This window comes from Trichoderma aggressivum (assembly GCF_033847375.1).
Source record: "Trichoderma aggressivum f. europaeum strain CBS 100526 chromosome Unknown scaffold_026, whole genome shotgun sequence".
NCBI classification, from domain to species: domain Eukaryota; kingdom Fungi; phylum Ascomycota; class Sordariomycetes; order Hypocreales; family Hypocreaceae; genus Trichoderma; species Trichoderma aggressivum.
This window is the reverse complement of record NW_026946392.1, coordinates 68331-87629: the sequence shown is the minus strand read 5'-3', so window position 1 is coordinate 87629 and position 19299 is coordinate 68331. Positions and strand designations below refer to the sequence as shown.

The window sequence follows — 19299 nt, the reverse complement described above, 5'->3', positions numbered from 1 at the left end:
CTGGAGAACAGCGATGGTCCAATTTCGTGCCCTAGAAAAGAGGCCGAACAACGACTGCGCTTCGATACGGCTGGCTCGATACGTCGCTTCTCTTCAGATATAGATCGGAACGCTGCACACGCGAGATGGGCAGAGATTGGTGGACGAGAATCGGCTGTTTGGATCGCCCCAAGTCGTCAACCCAGCGTTTCGAGGTGGTGAATGCTGGCTCCGAGATAGGCGGTCGTCGCCTTGCTCGTTTCTCGTCGCATCTACAGAGGCGACATCTGGCGATGCAAGCGGCGCAGGCCCGTCAGGTTCGCCGCTGGCAGGCGATGGCAGGTTGAGGTGGAAGATGCCAGAGACAAGTTCTGGCGGCAGTTTCGAGGTGAGACGACAGACTTGAATCTTCCAAAGGCCAGGATGCCGGCCGCGGTGGTGCCCCGATAGCCATCAATGGCGGTATCAGCAGGCACTAGAAGTGGATGGATTGATGGCCCGTCCAGGCCGGAGCGGCGGAAAATAGCTCCAGTGGGTTGCGGCTCAGAGGCTCCATCAGCAGCTTTTGCAGTCACCAGTTGGCGGTCTCTGTCCAGTGAAAAAGTGTTCCGGATGGCTGTTTGCAGCAGGGAGGGCGGGGTTTAGCATCTGCCAAGTGCCCGCCTAATAGACTTTTGGCTTTAGCGGTGGAGGAGGAGGAGAAGGTAAGCTGGAAGTTGAGCCGTGGGATTGAGCAGGTTTACGCGGAAGAGGGAATTGAATGGGATTGGATGCAATAGATTTATTGTTATCGGGGAATAAGCATTTGATAGGTAGGCACTATCATGTTGCATCTGCCTTTGGGTGATTCGTTCAGCAAGGTATCATAATGGTACTCGTACATCCACCACACAATCTTCAAACTGCATACTACCGTAACATATTCTGTCTGGGCTTTTGCCCTTGATAACCCACCCAACTGCCGAGAAGCAAGCCACCACGTTTCCATCTCTCTGCATTTGCCCGCTTTCGGTCCTCCAGATTCTCCTCCCTCCTGATTGGCCGTCCGAGCGTATCGTCAGCGGATCTTCCTTCACAATCACCACCAGCCTGGCCGGATTACGCACCCTTCCCGGAGTCCGTACGGCATAGACGGGACGGGATAGAGCAGCTGCTGGTTCCGACATTGCTAGCTCTTCCAGGCGTTCCGCGTCGCTATAAAGGCATTGAGTTTATCATGATGAGCTACCCGACAGCACAGCAAGCCTCAGTTTCTTGAAGCTCCTAAAATAGAACTAGACGCAACCAAGGAGAAGACTGATATGTAGTATGTCTCTAGTATTTCAATTCTTCCATTGACTGCTTGAAGCAGAGGAAGCGCGGTTCTATATCCCGGCTTCATAATTGCTCCTAGCCGCGGAAATGGTTCAACATAATTCCACATAACCAGACGAGTACGTCATCCCAGCCGGTCTCTCTGGACTTAGCATCCGTTAGCAGAGACTTCAGCGGGCGCAGTCGCTGATAGAAGACCGGCTCCGATGGCGTTGACCTACGGATTACGGGATGCAAACCTGCCATATACCGTGCTGCGCTAATTAATGCAGCCAAGTGGCTACCATCTATAATTGCGGCAAAGCGCTTCGTATTGCTTCTTGTCAGAGAGCATTAGTATAAAAGGAGGCAGCAGCAGAGCCTCTGAAGATTCGGCATGGACGGCTTGAGTGCTGCTGCATAGAGGCAGACAAGGCTCACCAGGAATGCCTTTGGACGAGATTGCAACTGGCTGCCTGGTTGTTGCAATTATACAGATGCAGCGATCCTAATCTCGCCGATCAAGGAAAGGTGATGTTGTAAACACCAAGCCTGGCATGGTTCAACAGGCAGATATATAAATTCAACGTACTGAGTACATGTAGATGCCTGGTAGGCGAGTTAGAAGCTGCCTGCCTATGAGGTGCTGCGTATAGGTGCTATCCAAGCAATTTGACTGTTGGCTGCGAATAAAAGAGCGCAAGCGCACCAAAATGCCTTCAATATACTCCAGGGCGATGTCGATGCTTTCGGCTGGACCCTTAAAACTTCCCTCTAGCTGTGGCTTGAATTGGAGTGGCTTGACGCTCAATAACAAAACGATGGAAAAGGTACCGGATACCTGGTTCCTAGATCCTCCCCATGGCGTCTGTTGCCAGGAATGCTGCAATGCCTGGAGTACTCTGTACCTCAGCGCTAGGCGGCGATGATTCCCGGCAACGCGTTCTTCCCATCTTGGTACGTACAGCTGCTGAGAGGCTAAGGCGGCGTAACGGGTCCCGCTCTGGCTCCCTCAGATTACTCGTACTTGTGCTTTTGGAAATGCTGTCCCCTTGAGACATCACATCAGATCTGCCTTGAGCCCATCGCACATCTTCCAGCTTCCAGCCGCGGGACCAGCTGTCGGCCTCTCTCATTAGCTGGCCTGCTTGCGAAGCCCTTTGTCCCGCATTTCCGCCCCGACCGTCGCCCTCGCCTCCGAACCGCAGACTCAATCGATGGACCAAGCCCAAGGTCCCTAACTTTCAACTTCCGCGTCCTTCCTCCGGCGATTGTCTGTCCTGTGCTTCTTCGGTGCGCCTCATGAGCTCCTTAAAATTCGTGGTGTCCTCTCTGGACGCCATTGCAACCTCCAAAGATGCCCAGCGAAACAAGCAGCTGGCCGACTTGACCAAGACAGCGCTCGATGCCATCAAAGAGCAGGATCAGCTGCCTGATCCCGAGATCGTTTTCGCGCCACTTCAGCTCGCAACCAAGACCAACAGCCCGCAGCTCACAACCACAGCCCTCGATTGCATCGGAAAGCTGATATCGTATTCATACTTTTCTCTCCCCAACAAGGATGAAGCACACAAAGAAGGCGCTGAGCCAGCTTCCCCGCTAATTGAACGAGCCATCGACACTATATGCGACTGTTTCCAAGGCGAGACCACGGCCGTCGAGATCCAGCTGCAGATCGTCAAGTCGCTTCTGGCAGCCGTCTTGAATGATAAAATCGTTGTTCACGGAGCAGGCCTGCTGAAAGCTGTGCGCCAGGTCTACAATGTCTTCCTGCTCTCTCGGAGCACGGCCAACCAGCAGGTTGCGCAAGGCACCCTGACACAAATGGTTGGCACCGTCTTTGAGCGAGTAAAGACCAGACTTCACATGAAGGAAACCAGATTGAGCCTGAACAATCTTAACCACGGCGCAAGCAATGTTACCTTTGAGCATTCCGAGGTTGCCAACGGCACCCAGCACAGCGACGATGGTGAAGAGTCCTCAATTGCACCACCTGAAAGCAGCGATGGTCCGGAAGAGCCGGTCAGCGCCGCCAAGCTCACGCTCAAAGATCTTGAGCATCGCAAGAGTTTCGACGATTCCACCCTCGGCGATGGCCCTACAATGGTTACGCGACTCAAGTCGGACAAAAAAGACGAAAGCGACGTGTCCGTGTCGGGCCAGTCTCTCCCACAAGAAGACAGCGATGCACTAGACGCTGAGGACGAGGTGTACATCCGAGATGCCTATCTCGTGTTCCGGTCTTTCTGCAACTTGTCGACCAAGGTTCTCCCCCCCGACCAGCTATTCGACTTGCGAGGCCAGCCAATGCGTTCCAAGCTGGTCTCTCTACACCTCATCCACACCCTCCTTAATAATAACATTGCCGTCTTTACTTCGCCTCTCTGTACTATTACGAGCTCCAAGAGCAACGAGCCCACCACTTTTCTTCAAGCCATTAAATTCTATCTTTGCCTTAGCATTACTCGCAATGGAGCCAGCTCGGTGGATAGAATCTTTGATATCTGCTGTGAGATTTTTTGGCTCATGCTAAAGTACATGCGCCCCTCGTTCAAGGTAGGCCAGGTTGCCCCAAAATCCGTCCTACGAATCCATCCGATGCTCACCCCGTTTTAGAAAGAAATCGAGGTCATTCTAAACGAGATTTATTTGGCCCTCTTGTCCCAAAAGAACGCGCCCTTGACGCAGAAGCTGTACTTCGTCTCCATTCTGAACCGCCTTTGCGCCGATCCTCGAGCGTTGGTTGAAACCTATCTCAACTACGATTGCGATCAGTCAGTAGAGAACATCTTTCAGACAGTCATTGAAGACCTGTCTAAATTTGCGACGGCGCCTGTCGCCATCACTTCCATTCACGAGCAGGCGTACGAGGAGCAGAGGGCGAAAACTACACCAGCCAGCGAGTGGCAGCTCAAGGGTATCCTGCCCCCTTCTCTTACTGTTGCGCAGATTATCCCGTCACAAGAAGGCGAGGCCGACTACCCCAAGGAATATGCAATCAAACGTCTGTCACTAGAGGCTCTTGTCGAGACCCTTCGCTCTTTGGTCAACTGGTCCGCCTCCGTACGCTCGGATAGTGAAAACCTCCGCCCGGATGGAGATACCAGGGCTTCTTTTGACGAGCTGCGGCCGTCTATCGATCCCACTACAAGCGAAAATGCATCGCGGCTCGACACCCCTCTACCACCCTCGACCCCTGTATTTGAAGATGACCCGGATCATCTAAGCAAAGAGAAAGCCAGGAAAACAGCCCTCATGAAGGGAATCAGGCAGTTCAACTTTAAGCCCAAAAGGGGTATCGATATGCTTATTCGCGATGGGTTCATTGCGAGCGACACGCCTCAGGATATTGCCACTTTCTTATTGAATGAGGATAAGCTGGACAAAGCACAGATTGGCGAGTACCTTGGTGAAGGAGACCAAAAGAACATTGACACCATGCACGCGTTTGTGGACTCTATGGACTTTACCAAAAAGCGGTTTGTCGATGCCCTTCGCCACTTCTTGCAGTCGTTCCGTCTACCAGGAGAAGCGCAGAAAATCGATCGATTCATGCTCAAGTTTGCCGAGCGCTATGTCCTTGGCAATCCCAACGCCTTTGCCAATGCCGACACGGCATATGTGCTGGCATACTCTGTCATCTTGCTGAATACGGATTTGCACAGCAGCAAGATTGCCAAAAGAATGACCAAGGAAGAGTTTATCCGAAACAATGCGGGCATCAATGACAACGCCGATTTGCCTCACGAATATCAAATCACCATTTACGAGGAAATCGCCAGCAATGAAATTGTCTTGAAGAGTGAGCGTGACATTGCAGCAGCCGCTGGTAATCTTCCTCCTCAGCCCAGTGGTCTGGCCGCAGGCTTGGGACAAGCTTTCTCGAATGTTGGACGTGATCTGCAACGAGAAGCTTATATGCAGCAGTCAGAAGAGATTGCGCTGCGTTCAGAACAGCTTTTCAAGAACTTGTTCAAGAGTCAGCGGCGAAACGCATCCAAGACGACGCCAAAGTACATTGAAGCAACGTCTTTCAAGCATGTAGAAGCCATGTTTGACATCACATGGATGTCCATCTTCTCTGCGCTTTCAGGGCAAATGCAAAAGGCGCACAATCTCGAGGTGAACAAGTTGTGCTTGGAGGGCATGCGGCTGGCAACCCAAATTGCTTGCCTCTTCCATCAGTCAACGCCTCGAGAAGCGTTCATTTCCGCACTTCGGAATGCCACAAACCTGAATAATCCTCAAGAGATGCAGGCTAAGAACATTGAGGCGCTGAAGGTGATCTTGGATCTCGCTCAGACAGAGGGCAATGTTCTTCAGGAGTCGTGGAAGGATATTCTCATGTGCATTAGTCAATTGGATCGCCTGCAGCTGATCTCCGGCGGTGTCGACGAGAGCGCCATTCCAGACGTTTCCCAGGCGCGCTTTATCCCCCCTTCGCGATCTGGGACATCGGAATCTCGCTCTTCCATGCAGTTAAAATCTCGACCACGGCAGAGGTCTGCTACTGGACCCCGAGGCTTCTCCAGCGAGATTGCACTTGAGAGTCGTTCTGATGAGCTTATCCGAAGCGTAGACCGAATCTTCTCCAACACTGCGAACCTCTCGGGCGAAGCTATGGTTTTCTTTGCCAAGGCCCTGACCGAGGTTAGCTGGGATGAAATCAAAGTCTCTGGTTCAAACGATTCGCCTCGCACATACAGTCTGCAAAAGATTGTCGAGATTAGTTACTACAACATGAACCGTGTGAGGTTTGAATGGAGCAACATCTGGGTCGTTCTTGGCGAGCACTTCAACCAAGTTGGCTGCCACAACAACATGAACATTGTATTCTTTGCTTTGGACTCTTTGCGCCAGCTGTCGATGCGATTCATGGAAATCGAAGAGCTTGCGGGATTCAAGTTCCAAAAGGACTTTTTAAAGCCATTTGAGCATGTCTTGTCTAACTCTCACAACATCACCGTCAAAGACATGGTGCTGCGATGCCTCATCCAGATGATTCAAGCTCGAGGAGACAACATCCGCTCTGGATGGAGAACCATGTTTGGCGTTTTCACAGTTGCCGCACGAGAGCCGTACGAGAGCATTGTCAACCTTGCCTATGAAAACGTCAACCAGGTTTACAAGGAGAAATTCGGTGTCGTTATTTCTCAGGGAGCTTTCACGGACCTTATCGTTTGTCTGACTGAGTTTTCAAAAAACCTCAAGTTTCAGAAAAAGAGTCTGGGTGCCTTGGAGCTGCTCAAGTCGATTATCCCAACAATGCTTAAAACTCCAGAATGCCCGCTATCCCATGTACCGTGGAATGCTTCCCACGCTGGAAACGGCGATCCACCTCCGAGTGTCAAGAAAGTGCAGACAAAAACGTCAATGGAAGAGGGCTACTGGTTCCCCGTACTTTTCGCCTTCCATGACGTGCTGATGACCGGTGAAGACCTCGAGGTTCGATCAAATGCCCTGGAATACTTCTTTGCCGCACTCCTCAAGTACGGAGGAGGCTTTACCCAAGCATTCTGGGACATTCTCTGGAGACAGCAGCTCTACCCCATCTTTATGGTCTTGCGTTCGCGGCCAGAAATGACCAATGTCTTGAACCACGAAGAGCTATCAGTTTGGCTGTCAACTACTATGATACAAGCCTTGCGCAACATGATTACGCTATTTACTCACTATTTCGACGCCCTCGAATACATGCTGGACAGATTCCTGGAGCTGCTAGCTCTGTGCATATGTCAGGAGAATGATACGATATCTCGAATTGGCAGCAACTGCTTACAGCAGCTGATATTGAAAAATGTGACGAAATTTAGCTTGGTGCATTGGACAAAGATTGTTGGGGCGTTTTGCGAGCTTTTCGACCGAACAACAGCATATCAACTATTTACCGCGGCAAACATGGAGGCAGGTACTTCCCTGTCGCTGGCATCGTCCAACGGACTTGAGTTCACTTCGCCTCTCAGCCCAACTACGGCCGAGACTCCTGCTACGGATGAAAAGTCTCTCAAGATCAACGGTGGGGATGAGAATGGTGCTGCATCTGATACCGAATCTATCCACCATCCGACATTGCACAAGCTGGATGAGGATGAGCCGCGGACACCAACGGCAAACGGACAGCAGCTGGAGGAATTCAAGCCAACTTCCACTCTTCAGCAGCAACCTGTCGTTGTGACTGCAGCCCGCCGGCGATTCTTCAACCGCATCATTTCTCGCTGCGTCCTTCAGCTGCTCATGATCGAGACGGTCAACGAGCTCTTTAGCAATGACACCGTGTACACCAACATCCCCTCCAGTGAGCTCCTACGACTCATGGCTCTTTTGAAGCGCTCCTTCCAGTTTGCACGCCGCTTCAACGAGGACAAAGAGCTTCGGATGAGGCTGTGGCGCGAGGGCTTTATGAAGCAGCCGCCCAACTTGTTGAAGCAGGAGAGTGGTGCTGCGGCCACGTACGTCTCTATCCTGTTCAGGATGTTTGTAGACGATGCGCCGGAGCGACTGAAGAGCAGACCTGACATTGAAGCTGCCCTCGTACCGCTCTGCGAAGACATCATCACGGGGTACTCCATGCTGGTAGAAGAGAGCCAGCAGAGGAACATCATTGCGTGGAGACCAGTCGTCGTCGACGTGCTGGAGGGATTCGCCACTTTCCCTGAAGACGCCTTCAAAACTCACCTGGCTTCCTTTTACCCGCTGGCTATTGACCTGCTTCAGAAGGACTTGACGGCGGATCTGCGCGGCGCGCTGCTCGTCGTCTTGCGGAGGGTCGGCGAGGTGTCTCTCGGGATTGAAGGGATGGCAAAGGTCGGGGACAAGAGGCGAGATAGTATGGCCAGCGCTAATGCTGAGGAGGTTTCGGGCGGGTCGGAAGCTGCTGCACGAAAGATGCTGTGAGCGTGACCACGAGCGGGCAACGATATTTGGCGTTGAGGCGGGTACTAGAGAGTCTTTTTCGCTCCTCGCTTTTCTTTTCTCCTTTCTTCCCAAAAAAAAGCCACCATTTGTGTGTGTATGTATGTTAGGAAAGGCTTGCCTATCCTGTTTGCTAAGGCGGGAGATAAAAATGTTTTAATGGTATGATGTGCTATATTTAGCTTCGTGTAGTATATATGGCTGTCTATCTAGCCGGCTACTTTTACCTGGTCTTTAAAGACATACCCTCGAAGATATTGGGTGGTGTTATACGATTCATTACGCTATTTTACATGTGAATAGACAGAAAGAGGTTTTTTATTATTTAGTTTAATATCTCGCTGATATATGCGCGCAAAGGCTCGGCTTCTTCCTCCACAGTCCTGTTTGGTAATCCTCGAAGCGTCTCTTTCAGCTGCTCATCATCCTGAGCTGCTACTCTGACCAGTGCTTTCACAATGGCGTTCTCTTCAGTGGTGAGACGAGACACGCGCATTACACTGACAAAAGTCTCGAAGAAATCGATGAGGTTGAGATGCATAAGGATGTCTTCTGATTTGGACACCATGGTCAACGCTGCCCACTGCAAGATGCCTTGACCAGCAGCCTGGATAGCAGCGGAAGAGAGAGGGAATAGCTCTGGGAAAGCAGTTTGGCTTATGGCACGGATATTAAGTGTTGAAAGACGAGTAAGGAGACGTAGCAGACGGCCTTGTGAGAGCGAAGTCTGATGTCGAGGCCGGGTGGGAGGATGAACCGTTTCAGGGGAACAGAGCGTGGTGATGAGTTCCAGCATGGGCCGCTGGAGGAGAATCAGCCGCCAGAGACGTCCATGGCCCGGGATGCGGCGTTTGACAACATCGAAGCCGTTGATGTTGCTTTGGCTTCCCACGCCATTGACGCCTTCGCCACGGATGGTCTCACAGTCTGTCTCGAGCAGGTCGCCGAGGATTTTGGCAGCGCGCTCACTTACGCCAACGTCTGGGCTCACTAGCCAGCGTGTGACGAGCGCCTCGACAACATCGGTGAGAGTGCTGAGAAGGGCGGCCTCGGTGGGAGTTTTGGCGGCCTTGTGGATGATGGCGAGGGCGAGGAGGTTGGCGCCGGGTAAAGGGGAGGACAAAGCCGCGAGGATGGACGGAGGGTCGGCGATGGTGAGGGTGCGGGTGAATGTCAAGGGGGAGAGGAGCTTGATTGTGAGGGAGAGGAGAGGCGATGGGTCTTGTGTGGTGGTTTTGAGGATTCGGGTTAGGGGCGGGAGGACGGTTGGGAGGAGAGGAGGGATGTTTGATTCTGGATGTTGATTAGCAATCTTGGGTACCGTATATGTGAGGGTGTTGTATGGGCGTATTTAGATGACTTACCTGTCAACTGAAGCTCGATATCGTCAAGGAGCTTGAGGTTGAAAGGCACAGAAGGGTCGTTTTCGAGGTCTCGTAGGTGCGTGTGAAACTCATCGAGGCCGGAGATGGGATGAGCGTCTGTGGTGCCGTTAGGGATGATTCGTTCAGACATTGTGAGTCTCAGTCACAGCCTGTCTTGTCGATGGCTAGAAGGCTGATGGCGCCTAGTATGGTGTAGAGGAATTAACAGGTGAAATGAGTATATTGAAGTGTTACTGTTACTCTGATGGAATAAACATGTTTGGTGTAAAAGCTTCAAGATGCATCTATAATTTACAGGGTAAGCTGTCAAATGCCAATAGCAGGCAGATGCGCTGACGGCAAGAAGCACCAGGCAGCGGGGCAGCGTCATAGCGGATCGAATTCCGCCCTCCCCACCATAACTTTTTTCCCGGCCGCTGAAAGTTTGGCGCTTCAATTGAGCCCCAGAGTCTTTTCGTTCTACAAAATCCAAGTTTAGCAGGTCGCATTTCTTCCTCGGGGAAAAAAAAAAAAAAAGAAATCCACGAGCAGACCAGCCGCGCGCTTTGCTACATCCTTGAGTCGCCCATGTTTACACGATCGAGCTTATGAGAGTCGCGTTCGCTGTGGAATTGGGATTATAGTCGGACGGGAATTGAGCTGAGTTGGAAATGTCAAGAGGAGGCGGTGGTGGACGGGGAGGCGGACGAGGAGGTCGAGGAGGAGGCAGAGGCGGACGACCAGCTCTTCCGTGGGACGACACAGATGAACCCGATGCCCGACCCTCTGAGCTGTTCCCGGTGAGTTGGATTTCCAAGGAGAAAAGCTTCAAATGAAAGACATCTGCGGAAGAGAGCTGCTGCTAACAGTCTTCCTTGTTCCCTAGCCCTGCGTTGTTCCAACTCCTCGCGATCTCACCACCACGGAATACAACAGCGTCCAGTGCTTCCTCCTCCTTCGCCACCAAATCCACTCATCGCCTCTCTACACATCCAAGCGAACGTCCCTCATCGACCCCGCTGCTCCTCGGAAAGTCTACGGCCGCGACCAAATGAACGCCCTGTACGATGTCAAGAGCAAGGCCTCGGTCGACCCCTTCAACGCCATGCCCACCTACTCTCAGCGCTTCTCCCGGCCAGAGCGCGCCCTCCCGGAATGGTCCTCTCGGCCGGTGTGCAGAGAAATGTTCCCCCCGGAGCTTCTCGACACGGTCGACTCGGCGGATGCCAGTGGAATGAGGAAGAGGCGCAAGCTGGAGCTGAGCAAAGTGAACGCTCTGCCAAATGCGGAGGAAGCGTTTGGCATGCCTGCCATCGAGGGTGAAGACGACGAAGGTGTGCCGGTGAATGGGAAGAATATACTGGAACGATTGGATGCTTTGCGGGATGACGAGGGTGACGACGCTGCCGACGTGGACGACGACGAGGGCCTGGAAGAGGAGGAGGAGGATGAAGTCTACGATGACGAAGATGCTGGTGACTACGATGCTGAAACGTACTTTGACAATGGCGACGATGGCGGCGACGACTATGGAGACGGAGATGATGGTGAAGGGACATATTAATGGATTCCTATCCTATTCTCTAACTGGTTTTCGGAACTATCAAACGGCCCCTTGGCTAATGGGACGATTTCATTTTTTCATTGAGAGGAAGCCACCATTCTGGCATTTCGTTACTATTACTCATCCATACATGTATATAAAGCCAAAAGACTTATACCCATCCCTTGCACCAACCATGACTCCATGATGAGTCACATCTTGCGCCAGTAAGCAATGTGATTACTGCTCTCCCTTCAGATGTCGCATTTTATATCACACTGCCTGGGGGGTATCATTGCGACTACACTCGTAGCCAATTCTACACTAGTTGCCCCTACATTTATCATCTAGATACTCTTGTGTTGCTACCCTTCCTAGCCATACATATCCCGGCATTGATAACAACTGAGAGGAAGACAATGGCAACCTTTCTCATGCTCAGCCACAAAAAGGGCTCTTTATACAGCAAGCGCCGCCTAATGAATAAACCCAAAAAGCGTATCCCCCTTTCAACGGAAACCCCTTCAAACCCAGACCCAAAAAAGACGTAAGAAAAAAAGTAAATAAAAAAAAGCAATCGCTTCATGAAGAAACCCCGGAATACAGCCCGCTATCCAAGATCCCCGCCTGCAACCTTGATAACCTCTCCCTCGTATCCGCAATCTGTCCGGCCTGGGCGATAACCGCGCTGCCCATCTCCCGCAATGCTGAGAGCACCTGGCTGAGCTGGTCCTGGACGGGCGCGCTGCTGTGGTCGCGCAGACTGCGGATCTGTTCGTAGAGTCCGTTTTCCACCCCGGGCATGTCCCGCTCAATCTGTGACCGGTACTCGTCCAAGCGATTCTTGTACTTCTCGACGTCATCGCAGATGCGGTTAAAGTAGGTGATGAGATCCTGGGCGCTGGCGTGGGCCGATGAGGCGTCTGTGGAGTTGGAGTCGCCTTGTGGAGGGGGGCCGGCGAAGAGGCCGGTTTGGTGGTAGTGTGTAGGTAGCTTGAGGTTGTCGGCGGCTTTGAAGGAGAGCTGGGCGTCTGCAACGTCCTTCTTGGTCATGTCCTGGAGAGCCTTGACGGTCAGGATGTCGCGGTTGAGGGCGTCCTGAACCGTCTTGAATTTAGACTCGACAAATTGGACGTCTCGTCCGAGCTGGTCGATATCCTTTTCATGCTGGGGCATGAATTCGCCTATCTCATCCCTCATCTTGATAACGCGCTGGATGCCCTTGTCAATGAGGGCTATTTCGTTCTGGATCGGCTGGGCAAGGTCATCGAAACGCGATCGCGGCCGCAGGTTGTCATAGTTGACTTGAACGGCTGCGACTTGTTGGGTGGCAGGAGCGGCGGCAGCTGGGGTTGATCCACTAGAATCGAGTTAGCAATCATGGGTTGTGTAGGAAAGAAAGCATGTGGCATACAATAAACCGCCAGAGGGCTTTGCTTGGGTTTGACCCAGCAATCCACCTCCTGTGGTAGCTGCAGCTGGAGTCGAGCCAAAAAGACCTCCTCCTGATTGCTGAATGGTTGCAGTATTCGCAGTGTTTCCAAACAATCCTCCACCGGTCGTCGCCGTTGTTGTTGCTGCTGCTGCGGGTTTGGCACCAAACAGTCCTCCGCCTGTCGTCTGCTGCTGGGTGCCCGCGGTATTGCCAAACAGACCTCCTCCTGTCGTCGCCGGCGTCGTTGTTGCTGCGGGTTTGGCGCCAAAGAGTCCGCCAGCGGCTGGCTGGGGAGTTGGCGTTGACCCAAACAAACCACCAGCAGTTGTACCTGTGGCAGGCGTCGCGGCCGTGTTTGTTGCTGCGCCAAAGAGACCTCCAGTGGCTGGCTGAGGAGTTGGTGTAGCGGGAGTCCCAAAGAGACCGCCTGTCGCTGCTGGCTTGGCGCCAAAGAGACCGCCCGTGGTCGCCATGCTGCCGATGGTAGATGGACTTGCCGACGCGTTACCAGCTCCAAAGAAGCCTCGAGTCGCCGCTGGCTGTGAGGTTGTGCCTCTGTGGCGCGTTTAGTCAGCGACAATAAGAAACAAAGTACCAGCCCGAAGCTAATTGGAGAGGATGTGAGGTGGTGGCGGGCGAAGCGGTGGTGAAAAGGCACCTCGTGGATGTGGTGATATCAGAGAGTTCACGGCGTGGTGTTGAAGATTTAGCAGGGCAGAGCTTACAGGGTATTTGCAGCCGAAGTGTTGATGCTAAGACCCGCTGGGCCACTAGCAGACCGCGCCAGAGACATGGAATCGCACCTGAGCAAAAAACGGCTTTTTCAAACAAACAGACTTTTTTTCCGTAGGCGAGTCAAGGGCCCAATTCGTGTGGAGCTCTGGGTTTGGATATGCCAAAGCTTGGACTTTGCGGGTCTTGAGAGTGAAGGGATACGGAAAAACTCCGGGGGCTGCGATGTGCTGTGGCTGGGTCTGGCAGTCTGGATGGAGAGGTACCTACAGTGCAGAGTGCTAGACAGGATGGATCAATTCCACAAGGCTAGCCTTAGTTGACCTTCAGCCTGCAGAAGAGCTTCCCAGAGCTTCAACTTCCACCAGACATACGCCGACTTCCGTGACACTATTCCATTCAATTCATTTTCCATTCATCCTATACTTAACCCTCTTACTTTTAACCCATCGCCACAATGGATATGGACGAGGATGACGATCTCTATCAGCCAGAAGAGCCGAAGCTTGAGCATGACGAGGAAAAGAAGCTCAAGGTGGAAGAGCTAGAAGAGGGCGAAGAGGAGGATGAAAGCGGCGCCATGGATGAGGACGATGATGACGACTCAGTATGGAGTTCTCCTCACTGAAGCAGTTTACGGGCTGCATGCTAATCACATGAACTGCAGGATATAGACATCATCACAGAGCGAAAAGATGGCACAAAGGCAGCACCACCACCGTATGTCAAGACACCTCGGGCGCGCCATGTCGCGATGCGATTCGATGCGATGCGTCTTTGCCCATTTAGCTGACAGAACGACAACAGGCAGGCTAAATATAGCGACATCAGAAATATTCCTCAACGGTCAGCCTCCAACGACACACCAGCGAAGGCATCAGCGCCCATCAAGAGAGACGAAGACTCAAAACCGACGAGCGCCCTGAACATTGCCGCTCCTAGCGCGGATCAAACATCAGCTGCTGCCTCAAAATCGACAATCGACATCAATGCTAACCCAGTTCACCCTGCAGCTGGCAAGCCTATAACACAAGTCAATATAGACGAAGGTAATCATCTCTCCCTCATTGCTCTCTCAACGGTTCTTCCTGGTGCCTAACCAGTCTCGTTAGATCTACCAGACAGCGACAAGCCGTGGCGTAAGCCAGGCACAGACATTAGCGACTACTTCAATTACGGCTTCGATGAGTTCACTTGGGCTTTATACGCTGCCAAGCAAGAATCGATCCGCGGCGAGTTTGGTGCCGATGCTTTCGCTGCTAACAACAAGAAGATGATGGAAGACTTCAACCTGATGATGATGGGGGGCATGGGCATGCAAGGTGGAGGAGGCGCTGGCGCTGGCGCTGGCGGAGGTGCAGGTGGCATGCAGGGAATGGATGGAATTCCTCCCGAGATGCAATCCATGATGCAGCAGATGATGGCCTCAGGCATGGACCCTTCTCAAATGGACCCAAGCCAGATGGCCGCCATGTTCTCTGGGATGCAAAACACCGGTGGCAATGCTGGCGCGCAAGGCAACCAAGGGCAAAACTTTGGCGGCGGCTTCGGTGGAAACCAAGGCGGTTTCGGCTATGACCAGGGCATGGCGGGAGGCGGCATTGGAAGAGGTGGATTTGGAGGTCGTGGCCGCCGTGGCCGATGGTAGGACAATCATGAGTCCGAGGGTTCTGAGATTCCGAACAGCTGTGGGTTTGGGGAGACTCCTGATCAAGAAGATGGGTTTGGGAATACTCCTAATCAAGAAGATGGGCTTGGGAATACTCCTGATCAAGAAGATGGACTTGGGAAGACTCCTGATCAAGATGTGCTTCGAAATGACCGCCTGGAGAAGAAGAGGGGGCGGTGGTGGCGGCGGCGGCGATTACGTCGCAAGAGGCAGTAACTAGCACGAGCATCTATTTCAACGTCATCTGCCCTTAGAATAGACGGATAGTCGATGGTGCAGATGATGGGAGATATCGTGTTCGCTACGACACATCGCTAGAATATACGATATCTAGCGGACAGAGACAGCACATGGGTTATCATGGACAGAACCAAAGATCAAGGCGATGATGGGCCACTTCTATCAACTTCAATTCTCTGAAGCTAGTTTTACAGAAGCATTGACGGCAAATTGCTCACACTCCTACCCCCTTATCGCGGTAGAAGATGGTTGGGCGGGGGGTGGTTGATGGGCATGATGATATAGATAGGTGGCATTCATAGTGTCCGAGGTATGTATGCAAATACTGTACAGCCTTTGGGAGCTGCCAACGAGATGAAAAGGACAATCTCTGCTTGTCTGTTTGAATGATGACTGTGTAGCCCGACATCAGGTAACGTTACCTAGCTGGCCTAGTTGGGAGCTTCGAGGCTCGAACTTCCTAAGAGAGGAGGGCGGCCGCTTTTGTATGGCCTGCCAAGAGGCTAGAGGATTGGGTTGAGAGATGCCAGGAACGCCCGCGTGCAGCATCACACGACGTAAGAAGGGGAGGGGAGGTTCTCTCTGTTGATTTCAGCGAGAGTGTGGTTGTTGGGGCTCATATCTTTGAAGATGCCCGTCCATGGATGCTTACGTGGGGGAACGTGGAGTGGGAGATGGATCACGGTTGGGTGTCTTTTGAGAGTACGAGTAGTTCTGGGCAACTCAGTAGAAGTAAACCATTCAACTGCCTAGTATCCAAAAGCCTTGGTAAGCAGTAGCTCAATTAGATTAGCAAGATCGATCTGGAGAAGCAAATCACCCATCACGCGCATCGCCGCATCCAACTACCAACACCGGTTAGCCGCCCATCAACCACCAACGAGCCGCCGGATCTCTCCAGCTTTGAATCTCTCCGAGGCCGACTCACTCACCCCGCAGCATATCTTGAATGATAACTTGATGTATCATCTCGGAATCACTATTAGTTCCTGTCTATATGCTACGTGAGGGAGGAGAGTGGATTCAACTACATGCACACATGTTTCTTACTCTCCCACCTGAGCTCCGATGGCACATACTAACAGCATTTCCCACGACAAGTCAACCCGTGTATCAAGAGACGCACAGTCCAGAGCTAATCCTCACTAGAGGGGCATCCCTGCGGCAGTCCTTCTGCAGGGGTGTGTTCGTCCACTCATGAAGCATCTACATGCTCTCTATGCCGAAGCGGGAAGCTCCTATGCTGAGGGAGGGCTAACCATAGCGATACACTTCTTATGCCTTTTCCCCGACTGGTGGATGTATGTATCTTCCTCAAGTGCTTATGTTGCGCTTAAAGACGGAAAGAATTGAGAGCATGTTTTTTGGTCCTGTTTGCCGTAATAACTTGCTCTGATACATTACTTCCCATGTTACCGTTGCAGAGATGGTCATGGTGCATCGCGTGGAGATGCCACGACGAGATGGAATCAGCCGCAATCCTTCTTGTTTGCGAACCCACGGCTGGCTGTGGTAACCGACTAGATACACTCTGACGACGTGTGTGTGCAACTCAAGCTCGCCGAACAAGGTCGTTCATCTAGAGTCATTCCAGCGAGTTTTGTATATGAACACCGAATCTGACAATGTCTGAGCTTAACCGGTGATCAATTACACGCACCCTGTCCGGGTCCTCATGAGGCTTCATTCATATTTCTCAACTCTATTGGCACTAGCCAGGATGTTTGAGTCCATAATATGGAATCTTACTCAAAATCGGGTGTTTGGATGCTGCCCAAGTAGGTAGGAGGTTGTCACACCCTGGTTCCTCCACAAACCTTACATGTACCTACATACATGATGAAGACAGGTCATGATCCCCAATCCTCCAATCAGATTTTGATATATGTTTCCCCCGCGAATGGCCCTGGTTTGGTTTCAATACTTGTGCCTCCCACGGTTCTCATCATGTACATGTACACATGTGTTCGCATGTGAATACATTCTCTTATCGCCGTTGGCAAGTTGTATTGTGTGTCTGTCAATGTCAAGATATAAGCTGGAACCATTCAGTTACCAACACGGTACATATACCGAGGCACTATGAGCGGTGATGCGTACAAAGCGGTAAAGAGTAAGCGACCTTGACTGTACCACTGAGTACATAACATACATCGCCATCCGAGTACATACATGTCATGTCAAAAACCCCTGATGTTTCGGAGCCTTGACCAACCTAGTCTCGGCACGCTCGTCCAGATGCGACCAACCTTCTTCTTTGCTACGTTGAAGCGTTGGTCAATCATGTCACCTAGCAAGGTCACTATAGCGAGCCATTGCATAGATCTCAATCGATAACGTCCTCCAAAAGCCGATATACTGAGTCGATGGGGCTCTTACTGACGCCGATACTCCTCTATACCTCCCCATTAAAGGTAGCATGGCTCCATCACGAGTTCATCATGGTTTCGCCTTGTCCCTTCGCCCGGCGGCAAGCGCAAGAGGTTCCAATACCACGTATGCTCAGAAACCTGATGTAGCATCGAGGTAAGACAGCGGGGGACGACTTCTCCCCATTGTTCTTGCATGTTCAACTCGAGAGAGGATATAAAAAGCTCTTGGTCCGACCTTGTGAGGTGGCACGCTGCCTCTTGGTCATCAAAAGCATCTTCGTTTCGGATCCGATTGCCTCAGCATCTCTACAGCCAGGATGCCTTCATTGACTGCTCTTGCGAGCTTGCTTGCTCTTGTTCCTTCTGCCCTGGCTGGTTGGAACGTGAACTCGAAGCAAAATATTGCCGTATACTGGGGTAAGTATTTCTCGATCAAGTCCTCCGGTTCGGGAAAATCCATCATCTAACATGCAAATAGGCCAGAACTCTGCCAACCAGCAAAGCACCCAGCAGCGTCTCTCCTTCTACTGCAATGGTATGTTTACCAAACTCTGCGAGACAGTTTAGTCGGAAAATTGGACAAGACAGAACTAACAATTATCACCAAGACGCCAACATCAACGTCATTGACATTGCTTTCCTAAACGGAATTACTCCTCCCATGACCAACTTCGCCAATGCCGGTGACCGATGCACGCCCTTTTCCGACAACCCTTTTCTCTTGAGCTGCCCTGAAATCGAGTGAGACTCCTTAGCCTCTTCCGCTTTATATACGTCTATACTGACTATGATTCACCATCAAGGGCGGACATCAAGACTTGCCAGGCCAACGGCAAGACCATCATCCTCTCTCTCGGCGGCGATTCCTACACTCAAGGCGGCTGGGGCTCAACAGGCGCTGCTCAATCGGCCGCTGATCAAGTCTGGGCCATGTTCGGCCCCGTCCAATCCGGAAGCTCTGTCCACCGTCCCTTTGGCAGTGCCGTCGTCGATGGCTTCGACTTCGACTTTGAAGCAACCACCAACAACCTCGCTGCCTTTGGCGCCCAGCTCAAGAGCCGAACCAACGCTGCCGGCGGCAAGAAGTACTACTTCTCTGCTGCTCCCCAGTGCTTCTTCCCCGACGCTGCTGTCGGCGCCCTCATCAACGCCGTGCCCATGGACTGGATCCAGATTCAGTTCTACAACAACCCCTGCGGCGTCAGCGGCTTCACTCCCGGCACCACCACCCAGAACAACTACAACTACCAGACCTGGGAGAACTGGGCCAAGACCAGCCCCAACCCCAGTGTCAAGCTTCTCGTCGGCATTCCCGCTGGCCCAGGTGCTGGTCGAGGCTACGTCTCTGGCTCTCAACTTACGTCGGTCTTCCAGTACTCGAAGGGATTCAGCACCTTTGCCGGCGCCATGATGTGGGACATGTCCCAGCTTTTCCAGAACACTGGTTTTGAAGCGCAGGTCGTCAATGCTTTGAGATGAAGGGCCAAATTATAAGATATGGAAAAGCTCTCAAGTTTGGGAGAATGAGGGTGGCCTGACAATGCGAGGGCCCAAAGGTAAGATCGTATATATGTATATATGCCTGTCGAACATCTACTGTATATAGCTCCGACTTTTGCACATATTGAATCAATTGTATATGATTTCATTGAACTGTGGTACCATACTTGAGTGTAGTCAATTTCGTCGTTTATAACGTTGGGTATCATAAAAAAATTCATCACCTGAAAATCAGTCGTCGCCGTGACCTCCCGTCCTTC

The 19299-nt window shown here is 52.0% G+C and overlaps 6 protein-coding genes across 6 annotated transcripts; 4 read left to right on the top strand and 2 right to left on the bottom strand.

The window, feature by feature from the left end:
* Positions 1-2574: 2574 nt before the first annotated feature.
* Triagg1_6495 (uncharacterized protein) lies at positions 2575-8166 on the top strand (the record flags this gene model as incomplete). The annotated part of the gene is made up of 2 exons (XM_062901125.1): positions 2575-3828; positions 3889-8166. 2 exons carry the CDS (start codon positions 2575-2577, stop codon positions 8164-8166), a joined length of 5532 nt encoding a protein of 1843 aa, XP_062754432.1.
* Positions 8167-8509: 343 nt separating this feature from the next.
* Positions 8510-9699, bottom strand: Triagg1_6494 (uncharacterized protein; the record flags this gene model as incomplete). The annotated part of the gene is made up of 2 exons (XM_062901124.1): positions 8510-9477; positions 9549-9699. 2 exons carry the CDS (start codon positions 9697-9699, stop codon positions 8510-8512), a joined length of 1119 nt encoding a protein of 372 aa, XP_062754431.1.
* Positions 9700-10219: 520 nt separating this feature from the next.
* Positions 10220-11112, top strand: Triagg1_6493 (uncharacterized protein; the record flags this gene model as incomplete). The annotated part of the gene is made up of 2 exons (XM_062901123.1): positions 10220-10348; positions 10435-11112. The coding sequence occupies 2 exons, from the start codon at positions 10220-10222 to the stop codon at positions 11110-11112; spliced, it is 807 nt and encodes a 268-aa protein (XP_062754430.1).
* A 561-nt stretch (positions 11113-11673) lies between these two features.
* On the bottom strand, positions 11674-13319 carry Triagg1_6492 (uncharacterized protein; the record flags this gene model as incomplete). Its single annotated transcript, XM_062901122.1, has 3 exons — positions 11674-12451; positions 12506-13081; positions 13252-13319. 3 exons carry the CDS (start codon positions 13317-13319, stop codon positions 11674-11676), a joined length of 1422 nt encoding a protein of 473 aa, XP_062754429.1.
* Positions 13320-13715: 396 nt separating this feature from the next.
* Triagg1_6491 (uncharacterized protein) lies at positions 13716-15143 on the top strand (the record flags this gene model as incomplete). The annotated part of the gene is made up of 5 exons (XM_062901121.1): positions 13716-13865; positions 13926-13978; positions 14066-14307; positions 14371-14902; positions 14945-15143. The coding sequence occupies 5 exons, from the start codon at positions 13716-13718 to the stop codon at positions 15141-15143; spliced, it is 1176 nt and encodes a 391-aa protein (XP_062754428.1).
* Positions 15144-17856: 2713 nt separating this feature from the next.
* Positions 17857-19018, top strand: Triagg1_6490 (CAZyme family GH18; the record flags this gene model as incomplete). The annotated part of the gene is made up of 4 exons (XM_062901120.1): positions 17857-17956; positions 18018-18074; positions 18148-18280; positions 18343-19018. 4 exons carry the CDS (start codon positions 17857-17859, stop codon positions 19016-19018), a joined length of 966 nt encoding a protein of 321 aa, XP_062754427.1.
* Positions 19019-19299: the final 281 nt, after the last annotated feature.